Raw genomic sequence first — 13,163 nt, 5'->3', positions numbered from 1 at the left:
ATAACCACCCAAACAGCTGATAGCATGAGACCTGTACAGGGGAAAGTACATGCTACATACAGCTTATGGTTATGCATTGGTACAGGCCATTAATCAACTCAAGACTTGTCTGCCACCTCTCCGTCATAGTTGAACCTTTCTGGACTTGGCTCATGCCCAAAGAGGTCATTAGGCTATGCCTGCATACTATTGTCTAGATATAACCAGTCTGACTAGCCGGAGAGAAGGAAACAAAATAAAATGCTAAAAATAGAACAATTATAAAAAACTAAGTGTAGTCCTGCAAGAAGTACATTTTATACATTCAACCCTAAATATTTACATTAGACAAATACAAAAATAAAATAGTAAAGCTAGAGAGTGGACATGTCCTTAATTTTTTTTTAAATGGAGTCTAGTTAGCTAATGCTAAATTGTTGCAACTGATATTAGGGAACTGGGCCAATGCTGCTGCGGGTATAGTCCGAGAAGGAACATCATGCCGGATAGGATCCTATAGGCACTGGAAGATCATTACTGGGAAGGTTTATAAAGGGGGCTTGCTAGATGGAAGACAGCTGGTTCCAAGTGTCAAGGGGCCAGAGTACACGTAGGTGGCTTAATTGGCGATTAATGCGAATCGCCAGGTTTCAGGTAGTGTGGCAGTATTGGCCAATCTGTAGCAGATGCAAGTCAAATATGGACACTTCTCCCACAGATTTGAAATGTAAAGCCGGTTATACAGTAGCTGAATAGTCAACGGTAGATGTGTTCAAAGGCCGGAGAGCCCCTGATTAATTCTATTCATTTGATAACTAAGCCCATCGACTGGATGATAAAAGGCCTCATGTATTCTTTCCAATCGTATATTGATCAAGAAGAACAGAACGATTGTGGGCGGTTGTTTCACCGCAACACGGAAACGGCTCCGGCCACTGCGGTCGGAAAAAAAAGCCCAAACCACCAACTTTAGCCACGTGCATTTCAACCTAACCTTGTATCCAAAAACAGTTTCTCAGCAGTATCCAAGAAACAGAATTATTTCAAATAACATGAATAAGACCTTCTAAGATGTACAATCAAATGTTAAACATCAAAAGTTTGTAATCATCCGAAATCTGCTCAAACTGACCTGTTATCCGTCATTTATCATCAATAACGTTAAACAGTTTCTGGATTGGGTTTTTTTTCCTCTCTTACCTAAAATATTAAGTAACATTTAACATTGCCCCCTTTCCCCACACTGACTTTCCCATACTTATTAAATTAATTATTAAATTGTGCAGCAGTGCTCCTCACGGTGACGGTAGGAAGAAACTTTACAACTCCCCACAAAATGCAGTTTTCCAAAAGTGCATGGTTAATGCCAACATTACCCAGTATCAGAGATATACAAATGGAAATTAGTATGCATTGAAAAATAATGTAAATGAAGAATGTCAATGACATTTTCCAGTACTGTCACATTTCCTATGAAATAAATATTAATATATCCCAAAGCAGCATAATCACCTGTCAAGTTATCAAGATGAATATGTCACCAGCAAAACCACTCGCATTAGGAATGAACAATTAAAACAGGGGGGGGGGGGGGTTCGGTCTTCTTAAAACCCTCTCAATCAGCACTTTCAGTTATACAATATGCATGTTTAAATTCTCATCCTGGAGTTTGTATGTTCTCCCCGTGTTTGCGTGGGTTTCCTCCAGGTGCTCCGGTTTTCTCCCACACTCCAAAAACATACTGGTAGGTTAATTGGCGGCTATCAAAAAATTGTCCCTAGTCTCTCTCTGTCTATGTGTGTATGTTGGGGAATTTAGACTGTAAGCTCCAATGGGGCATGGACTGATGCGAGCGAGTTCTCTGTACAGCACTGCGGAATCAGTGGCGCTATATAAATAAATAGTGATGATGATGAAGTAGCAGGCAGACTAGCAGGCTCTTGGAGAAACGACCAGGACAATTTTACAAAGTGTACAAAACAGGAATGAGCATTTTATAATAACGACAAATCAATGTACATTTTTCTTCTCAACTTCATCTTAATGTTTTGGGCATTTTTTTTGGGGTTAATTTTCCATGTCACCTAAATTTTTGCTTCTGGTTAATTTCTAAATATTATTTTGTAAGCCCCGATTTCCCTGGAGTGCAATTTGGTTCCCCTAGCGGAACTCCAGGCCTCATTTGAAAACCTTCTACATGAAAATAACGTTTTATTTAGATGTAGCACTGTACATTATTATTATTTTAGACAACATGGGGGCGATTTACTAGTGCAGAAAAGCAAATGTGCACCAATAACCAATAGAAGCCTGTCATCAATAAGCTTTGATCAGTCTCCTACATGTCAGACTAATGAAAGGAATTGTCTGGATGTTATGGATTGCTGCAGTTTTGCATCAGGCTAATTAATCACTGCCATAGTCTGAATACATTGCTTGTTTAATAAAAAACAAAACAAAAACAAAAACAGCCTTTGCGTCTGGTTCTGGAAAAAAGTTTATTAATATTATTTTATAAAGAGTGAAGTGTAAAAATAATATATATATTTTTTTTAAATTACAACACAGATCCAACTGACCAGTAAACCATTCAGAGACTTATTTCGGATCACCGAAATACCAAGCAGCACCGATAGGCAAATGAGTCCTCCTGGGTAAACAGAATCCAGCCACAAAACAGACAGAGGGCAGGGGATCAGCGTTAAAAGTTCCCCTCTGTAGACTGTTGGTTCTGTAGACCAACTGGATCTGCAGTAACAATTGAGATGTCTACTGAAAATAAGCAGCATTATAACAAAAACATTAAAACCCAAAAATGTAATTTCAAATTTTCATCTAATGTATAAAAATACAGTTTTTCTTTTTACATTGCGGTCTAGTAAGGTCCTATGAACATAAAAAGCCTTTGCTTCTCATAAAATAGCGGAATAAAATTTTGAAGGTTATGCGGAAAGTTAGTTTTCCACATTTCAGACGACACCTTCCTATCAGCTCCTTCGCACGGAGATTAAACGGATACTTCTGTCAAATAAACCAACCTGTCCGGTCATGGAAGATCAGAATAATAGCAGAAGACAGGACTTTTGTATCGCAGAAACTCACTGGAAAGTATTACTCAGATCTGACATGTGCAAACACAGAAGGGGCATTAATTAAAGAGTGTGTGTGTGGGGGGGTCAAAGACTTTTTGTGTGTACTCCTTCAAATAATTGTGTACCTCTGCTCAAAGATCAAGCAAACAAACTACAGAAGATATACTTGTAAAGCGCTATGTGCACACTATACAAATTCTATCAGGACGGAAAGCAAGGCTGTTTTGTGGTAGGATCATCCATGTCCGGTATACCTCAAAACTAAGTGATTGTGGGGGCATAAATTACTGGGTCATATAGCATAATTATGCAATGCCACTCCCCCTCTGGATCATACCACACACAAAAAAGGTAACAAAGCTGCCATGTTTAAATAATGCCCACCCCCCCCAACATGGACTCTTTTTTTTATGTATTATCTGTTCCAATACTACATTTTCACCCACTGGAAATGCAATCACAACAATGGGAGAACTGTATTTTTGGGGAATCATAAGCAATAACATAAAAGGACAATATAATATTTTTAAGTATTTTTTGTGTTTTATAATGGCGACCCACAAAAATATATGTTTGGAGAATGCTATTTACAGTTATCTGGCTTTGTAGCTTTTCAATAAATCACCTCAGAGGAGGACAGTCTGTGTCACACATATATAGATAAGGGCACAATGATGTGAGCATACTCCTCCATGGGCTCCAAGCAATACAGGGCGAGTGAGAGGCCTGAGCATTAGGCACTGCGGCCGTGCACTGAGAGACTGTCCATGCATGCAAAGTCCAGCACAAACTTTCCCGGGTGGCCAATTCCCCCCCCACCCGTGGCCAAACTAGCTTAGCCCTGGGATCCTGCATGCATGCCCCCAACAGCAGCACAAAGCACCATCTGTCTCCCCTATGACATCATCACCAGGCTGCCATTAGCCTGGCTGCATACACTAATGATGCATCCTGGACAGAGCTAAGGACTGCAGAGAAGGTAACACAAAATGGAAGTTTGAAGTGGCAGGAAGGCCAGAGAGATGCAAGGCTGCATAACAGTGTTCGTTACCCACAGCAACCAACCTAAGCAGACTTGAGCTTCCCTCAATTTAATTAAGATAGCCTACATTAAAAAACAAAACAAGAAAAAAAACAAAAAAACAAAATCAAACACACAACTAAAACATGGCAGACTGTTTCTAATGCCACAACAGCTAAATAACATTATATTGTCAAAGAGTGGCTCTATCATTTAAATAGTAAAAATAATAAACAAAAACTTAAATAGCAAATATTGTCACTTTAAATTATGTGTAGACATCTTTAAGTACATGACTGTAGATAATAACATGTGTACAACATACAATGGGATTCTCCAGCACCAGATGCTGCCAATTCATTAATTCAGGGTCCATTCACAAGTTAATAAACACATAGTAACCACATTAATATAACAAAAAAAAAAAAAAAAAGAACAAATAGGCCATTCCCACCACTGCGTTCTAAACAATACGTCCTACTCCTCATGCATTGACGTAGTCTGAATTGTCAAAAGTGCAACGCGTAGAAAGCCTGTGTTAGTTTTTAGGCATTGTCACTCATTTCCCAGTGCACGTGTGTGAAGGAGCCCTCACCGTACCAGCTTACTGCATCAGACACAAAAGGTTATGAGAGTAAGCTGAAATATGAGCACAACACTGGCGGTGCATTGCTGAGCATCTACCCTGATCCGAATTTCCAGAGCTACTCCAAAGCCATTTATCAATGTCTCCAGAATTCTGCAAAAACACTGCGGTACACTGACTTACATCCGATATGAAAGAGGATTTATGATGCAACACTTATTTCTAATGATTAATAAAACATAATCTGTCTACAGTTAGCAATAAATTTATTCTTACAAGTTTTTTTGTTTGCTCGTTTAAAGTAAATGTTCAATAACTATTGTGTAAAAATAAATTCGTTGGTAATGCTGTGGGAAGATGACGGCTATGGACGGGTTATTTTCAAACCTCCGTAACAGGCCCCAGAGACACCAAAAGTGATCAGAGCTCCAAATAGCCCAATTCAGTCACTTACACGTTGGGTGAATCAGACAGTGATCCAGTCCCTCAGCTTTCAGGCGCTAATTACATGTGTTTTACTAGCATTGAAATGATTGTTTCTAGGGTCACCAAATCCGCTACTCCCGGTACTGGTATTTGCTTGAGTTGCATTTGTGTTCTAATCTCCAATGCAGATATGGAGCGGGATTACAACCTGCTCTCCTATAGCGGCTGGGGTCAAATAATTAGAGTTGCGTGTATCGACTCCATCAGGCAGCAAAACTGGTACATTTAAGGGGCCTCACAAATGGTCCTTGGTACTACTAGAAGATGTATATTACCTTGGCAAAGGAGCAGTCCATTAGATTACAGAACCAGAGCAGCAGCACAGAGTACTCAAACAGTAGTTAGCATGAGGCTGGGTAGTCCGGCTGTTGATGAGAAACCTGTGATCATAGAATAACCTGATATATAGACTGCGAATGCACCACACTCACTGTTATATGAATTACTAGAAAGAAGTGACTCTGGTAAGGACTGGAGGGTTGTATGTGAACCAAATACTGACCTATACGAGATAGACAACTCTTTCATTGGACCTTGCTCAAGGATCACAACAATCCTTTCACCAGTCATAGCTTGGATACAAACAGGCCATCTATAATCATGGGTTAGGGACACAGACACCTTAGTGACTAGTGTCAACATTACTCATTTAACCATTAGTTCCCTCCTAAAAGCATCAACAATCCAGGAAACAGCTCTCACTGCGCTCTAAGTTCCTCCTCCTGGTCTACTTGTGTTTTTGTTTTTTTTTACAGCTTCCTGGTGTGTACAAAAAAAGTTACCCCCCTCTCGCCAACTGTTTAATTACAGCATAGCACTATTTTCCGTAGCCGCAGGCACCTAATCATTTTTTGCACGGAGCGCTAGGTACAACGTTACTTTCCACACAAATCCCCTTTTAGCATTAACTTACTTTTTGAATTAATTAACCTGGACTCAATAAAAGGAATCGATGAATAGAAAGCCTTTTACATCAACTTGTTGTTTGAGCCAAAGTTTTCAGTCCAAAACAAATGCCCTTTCATTTAATGTAGTTGACCTCCTTTGATGAATGCTCTCCACCGAAGATCCCTCTACTGCGATGTTCTCCCCTTAGGCTAGAATAGCTAAACTGCAGTTTTAGGGGGATTTAGGGGGATCTTCATAGGCCCCTTAGGCTGGAAGTCTAGATAGCCCGCCTTCCTAAACAGGACACATGGAAGACTTTCTCTATGTCCCTTTTTACTTGAACCAATACTTTCTAATCTTTAAAACAAAAAAGCTACTAGAGGGGGCAATAACTTGAACTTGGAAACAGGACGAGCAGGAGGCAAGTCTAGTAGCTTCATTATGTCCTGACCACAGTACCATGTCCGCCCTTTACTTGCGTTACAGAAAAAGTGTCACGGCTCAGCTCTCGTGGGGTTATCAACCTCATCTTTGCTAAAAGAAGGTCTCAGGAGCATTCTATTACTAGAGGGTTGAAAGAGAATGTGATGGTGTCTTCAGAAATTTTACTTTTACTAACTAATCCAAACTGGGATAAAGTATTTAGATGAGAAAGAAAAATAAAGGATAAATCAGAGAAGGCAAAGTCAACCCAGGAAAAGTTACAAACGTTCAATATTATTAGTCCCTTATTCCAACAAAGGACCTATCCGATAGGTGCACTGCAGTATTCTACAGTCAGGTGTAGAACACTCGGCCAGAGTGGAATCCTGGAGATAAGGAGGTAATCTACTTTCAGAGAATTATATTGCTCAAGCAGACTTCTTGTTGTTACTTAAGCTAGGTACACACTACAGGGTTTTCGTCCAATAATCGGCTCAACCAGCCGACATACGACCGCTCGTTCAAAAGTCGGGTCAGTGTGTGTAGTGACACGATGGTTGAAAGTCTGTCCAAATGGACGATTGTCGCCTCATTTGGTTGGTCGTACCAATATTTTCATTCCAATCTCGTTTCCGTTGTGTAGTGTGTATAAGTTTCTGACCGACATGGGAGTACGAAATTACAGTCATTGCTCACGACAACATAGATGTAAAAAGTCGCTAACGGGACAGCTGCTATTCCCTTTAGCGTCTAAAACAAGGCTAGTGTGTATGTAGTCCACGGACCGAGCGATCGGACCATCGATTGGATGTAAAATCGATCAGCATAGAAAGTTGGTGAAAAATTCTGTAGTGTGTACCCAGCTTTAGCTCTAGGTATGACAATCAGCTACTCTATCTGTTGTATCCAACAAGCAAATCTTCCTATATATAAAAGTAGAGATCACCCATGCAGGCAAGTGTGAATGGATCATGTATTTCATATATGGCCACTATAGGGTTCTACAAACACTATAGAAGATCAGTATTTAATGTGGATTATGCTCTGTCTTGCTTTTTTTTTTTTTTTTAACTGCATATTTGACAGTAGACAGGAGGGGTGGTATCAATACATAAATATTGCTGTATTATGAAGCACTATTGATTCCTGATATTTACTTTATAGCATCACAAATATACTATTTTTGGTTTCACATATAAATTGAGAAAATCCATTTCTCCAGAATAGAAAAGTTGACTACGCTACACACCCAAAGCGTTATTACGGTTATACTGGAAATCAGGCCAGTCAGCTATAGTTCATTTAAATCAATACTGTATTACAGGTTCCTTCCCTGCAGACAGCTCAGCACAGATATTTCCACACAAGTACAGCTTGCAAGTGATGATTAACGCTCTTTTAATAAATATTTTGTTGACTCATAAATCTCTGTTTCCAGAATGATTAGACAATTATATACACTGACCAGCCACAACATTAAAACCACCTGCCTAGTATTGTGTAGGTCCCTCTTGAGCCGTCAAAACAGCTCTGACCCGTTGAGGCATGGACTTCACAAGACCTCTGAAGGTGTCCAGTGGTGTCTGGCACCAAGATGTTAGCAGCAGAACCTTTAAGTCCTGTAAGTTGCTATGCGGACCCTCCATGGCTCGGACTCGTTTTTAGAGCACATCCCACAGATGCTCGATCGGATTGAGATCTGGAGAATTTGGAGGCCAAGTCAACAACTTGAACTCTTTATCATGGTTCTCAAACCATTCCTGAACAATTTTTGCAGTGTGGAAGGGCACATTATCCTGCTGAAAGAGGCCACTGCCATGAAGGGGTGCACTTGGTCTGCAACAATGTTTGGGTAGGTGGTACCTGTCAAAGTGACATCCACATGATTGCCAGGTCCCAAGGTTTCCCGACAGAACATTGCCCAGAGCATCACACTGCCTCCACCAGCTTGCCTTCTTCCATAGTGCATCCTGGTGCTATTTTTTCACCAGGTAAACGATGTACATACACCCGGCCGTCCACATGATGTAAAAGAAAACGTGATTCAGACCAGGCCACCTTCTTCCATTGCTCTATGGTCCAGTTCTGGTACCAACATGCCCATTGTAGGCACTTTCGGCTGTGGACAGGAGTCAGCAAGATCACTCCGACCCGTCTGCGACTAGGCAACAACATGCGATGCACGGTGTGGTTTGACACCTTTCTATCACAGCCAGCATTAACCTTTTCAGCAATTTCTGCTTCAGTAGCTTCTCTGTGGGATTGTACAACACGGAGTAGCCTTCACTCCATCCCCCCACATCAATGAGCCTCATGCCCCATAACCCTGTCGCCAGTTGTCCTTCCTAGGACCCCTTTTGGTAGGTACTAACCACTGCATACCAGGAACACCCCACACCTGTCGTTTTGGAGATGCTCTGACCCAGTCGTCTAGCCATCACAATTTGGACCTTGTCAAAGTCGCTCAGATCTTTACACTTCCCTATTCCAACACATCAACTTCAAGAACTGAGTGCTCACTTGCTCCCTAATATATTCCACCCCTTGACAGGTGTCATTGTAACAAGATAATCAATGTTGTTCACTTTACTTGTCAGTGGTTTTAATGTTGTAGCTATATCTATCTATATGAAATAATAAATTAACTTGCACAATATCCACTGTAAACCTCAGCCTTGATGGTGGCCGATACATCTTCTATACCAATTCAACCCCTTAAGATTTTTAAATATTGTCTTTCAGAGGGGCCCGTGTTCCTGTATTATTACAGGTCAATGTCACTTACAAAATAAATGCACAACTAAACTTCTCAAGCAAAAGAGTGGCACACTCAGTCATGTGTACTCCATTGTTCTACGTAGAATTCCTCAGCATTCTACTGTAGCATTTTGAAATGGCAACACATAAACTAGCCATTGTTGACCGCCAACAATGTAAAACACAGACTAACGGAAGACAATTATAGATTTATTGGGACCAGCATAAAACAGAAAAAAAAAAAAGTTCTTTATCCTGAATGTTTTATTATCCAGAATGTCTGGGATATTCACTATAGTAACTGCAACTCACGCCACAGCTATCTGCCTCTGTATTTTCAACTTTTGTCACCAACCACAGACAGAGGCATTGAGCAAGTGTCCTACTACATAACATCTTCAGCAACAGCATTAAATGCACACATATGCAATACATCCTTAGTTTTTGATTATTCAATAAATCCTGACGATATGTTTCTGCAGACAACAAAATGCTCATTGAATAACATGCTGCAAACGGCAACTGTGCTGTAACCCATAGCAACCAGATGTCAGCAATTAGTAGTGAAATCTGAACTTAAAACCTCTACCTGATGGATTCTTTTTGGTTATTGTATTCAGTTAGGTGCAGGACTGTATGCAATGCTGCTCATCTTCCCTGCAGCAAAAACAAGTGCATTATACACCCATCATATGGCTACAATATCGCTCAGTACAAGTGCTTCCATCCAGAGAAATTGTGAGCTATAAGGTGACCAATCACGAACTGTCTCTCATGTTCAGATTTTATTTTTAGAAGTTATTGAAAAGTTAACAATCTTTAAAGCAGAGTTGGCCAGTGGTTCTCTGCTGTTGTGCACTCAACATACCCTGGCTGGCATGGCATGCTTGAACTTGCAGTTCCATAGCACTTGGAAAGCTATACATTGCCTTCCCCTGATTTAATGAGTACTGTACATTGATTTGACCCCCCATAACCTGTCAGTGTCACAAGAACGACAGCTGTTGAGCGATTTGTTAGCATACTGACTGCAATGCAAAGATTCTCCACATACTGAACTGTTGTCAAAGTGAACTTAAGTCAGCTTATGTAACCTGGAAATTATGCCAGAAATTCTATATTGATCAGTATTGTGATTGAGCAGTACCTCCGCGTTGCCTATTGTCAGAAGTGGCCATATTGATTTTGTTATTAGCAGTTTAGGCAACCAATCACCATATATCCCCTGTGTTTAACCAGATGTGTGCTCGCCTCTAATCTCAAGAGATAAGACCAGAGATAGATAGATTATATATATATATATATATATATATATATATAAAAAAATGATGAATGTAGCCCTGGGCTATAACTTCTAAACTATTCACATTCATGTACAAGTTTAACTGTCCACTGGTGGATCGTTCATTCAAAAAAAGTTTCAAACTTATTGAGATCTGGTTCCAACTTCTTGATTTTGTTGCAAATGTAGAATTTAAAATATTTGTTTCAGTAAAGGCCCCAAAGTATTCACTGCAACATTATTATTCTTATTCTAAGAGCCCTTCTGTCACAAGAAACAGGATTAACCTCTCACAGTCAGACATGAATTTGCCCGGTCCAATCAAACCTCAATGTAGTGAGACATTATGATCAGCAATCAAGAGCTTTATAAAAACAAAATGCAAATATGTGGCACTAAAGATCTAATGGAACTGTAACGATTCTAGAACATTCTATATGAGATCATAAAGCTATGTCAATACACAGGAGAGAGTGGGATGTATGCCAGATTCATACAGAGCTTAAAAGGAGAAAAAAAAAGAGGAAGCCTGAAATAATTAAAAGATCAAGAGTGCTGGAAACAGGAAGGACAGATGCCACCAACATGGAAAAAGCCCACAAAGAACTTTACAGTTGCATTAATGAATAACAAAGCAAACTCATGGGGAGGCAGATCATATCACCAACATTATTTACATACATTAGCAGTCTGTATTGTTTGGTCTACAATTACACTGACTTAAAGTAAAAGGTGCACAACCTGTAGGTTGGGACCCCTGAATGATTATATACAATCCCCCAGTTGTCAGACATTCTATTGAGAACTGTTTATTGGTTCTTTTATGAGGAGCCACTATACAGATATTGTGAGTAGCAACTTCAACCAATGACTTGCATTGCAATAGTAAATTGGGATACTAATTATATATATATATATATATATATATATATATATATATATATATATATATATATATATATATATATATATATATATATATATATTACATACACACACACACTCCAGATACAATCACAAATCTTGCAGATCCTTCTAAAACAGGGTAATTTCCTTCCCCCCCCATATCTGAAATCAAGTTTAGGGCCCCCTCCCTTTTGTTGATAGGGAACAGGGAGGGAGGGGTGAGGGCTCAGGGGCATTTTGAAAAAAAAACTATTTTCATTTTAACGACTTATAAGAAGGGGGGCATAGCAGGCTCTCAGATTTCCATACACAAACACAGATTGAAAAGCGCCAAAGTTTCCTGACCAAATGACACTGGAACAATGGAAGGAAACAGTAGATATGACTGAGCTCCCTTTCCTATGTCGGATAAAATAATGATAAAGAAAAAAAAAAAAATAGAATCCTTTGAAAGGTTCTGTGGAACGTTCGGAATCCTCTGATCATTCCCCCTCCCTGGCTGCAGTCTGCCCCTGGTAGATGAAGGGTTAGACACATGGATGACAAGGGGATTGCTGCAAAATGCCATTTTAATTCAGCGTTTATCAGCAGCATCATAACCTATCCAGTGGCAGATATAAACGCAGTGCTACACTCCCTCTCAGGAGGACATGCATGTGATTCTCCCCCCATTGTGTGTGAATAGGAGAGGGGGGGGGGGGGTGCAGGAGCTGTGGGGTGTCCCCACCAGGACCCACCGACCTTGAGTTGCTGCATTGTGCTCCTGCAGGGTTTTGCTGACGGCTTTCCACACGTTGCAGCTCAGCAGGCAGAGGAGAAGCGCCGCCGCAGATCTGATCATGTCCTTTCTTCTATCCCTTGAGGTGCCTGCAAGGATCCCGGGGAGACAGGGGCACACAAGAGCATACAACCGATGCCAGCACCCGGGGAGGGTGATCACAATGGTGCATCAGGGTCAGGCACAAGCCTCCATGTTGCTTTTTTTCTTGTGCAGCAGTGAGAGTAGCAATCCTCCTTCAGTGTGTATTGTGTTACGCTGCTCGCATCCCTCGTCCAGTCTCTCTCCTCCTCCCTGAACAATTGCTAATTTTCCACCAACAGCTTTTAACTCTTCAGCAACCTTCCTTGCCAAATGGGGTGAGCTCGGGTGCCATCTGCTGGCCATGCCACTAACTGCAGCACCGTGCCTCTGTCTATCCTGATCATCGCTAATTATAAAGTATATAATCATTCCTTGCAGGCATTTTACTACTGGCTAAAGTGTCCACATGTGCTGAGAAACTGCATGTTTAACACTTTAGTGCCCTTACTGAGCAAAACATTTTCACAATTTTGCAATGTGTGGGAAACTAAAAGAAATTGTATATTTTATTTGAATATTTGTGGACAGCTGGGGATTGTTGGAATACATCATTTGTTTGTATATTGAACATAGAGCAAATCAGAAGTTATACATTTCAGTGTGAAATAAAGCACTCAGTAACAAGGCAGTGGTTTCTTGTCACCAGATCTCATTCACTCCTCATTGTAAATACAACATGAGAATGGGGCGTGACTGGACTCATGTACAACACTGATTGCCAGAATTAGTGTTGGATTATTGAGCAACTGTTCCTATAACAACTTCAGCTGTAACTCTTGTATTTAGCGAGCCAGGAATTGACTTCATGTTTCTTCTATACTGTCAATGGAGCACTGAGAAAGGCTCCCTTTGGCCATACTTTCCCAGAAACTCTCCTCCTT

At 40.4% G+C, this 13,163-nt stretch overlaps 1 protein-coding gene across 1 annotated transcript in view; it reads right to left on the bottom strand.

The window, feature by feature from the left end:
- FAM171A1 (family with sequence similarity 171 member A1) overlaps positions 1-12,504 on the bottom strand; it is an 83,106-nt gene extending 70,602 nt beyond the window's left edge. Inside the window, exon 1 of the mRNA XM_075211865.1 lies at positions 12,162-12,504. Coding sequence (XP_075067966.1) covers positions 12,162-12,261 — 100 coding nt within the window. The 5' untranslated portion in view covers positions 12,262-12,504. The remainder of the gene's footprint in view (positions 1-12,161) is intronic.
- Positions 12,505-13,163: the final 659 nt, after the last annotated feature.

This window comes from Mixophyes fleayi, chromosome 5 (assembly GCF_038048845.1).
Source record: "Mixophyes fleayi isolate aMixFle1 chromosome 5, aMixFle1.hap1, whole genome shotgun sequence".
Classification (NCBI taxonomy): Eukaryota; Metazoa; Chordata; class Amphibia; order Anura; family Limnodynastidae; genus Mixophyes; species Mixophyes fleayi.
This window is presented reverse-complemented; position numbering and strand designations above follow the sequence as displayed.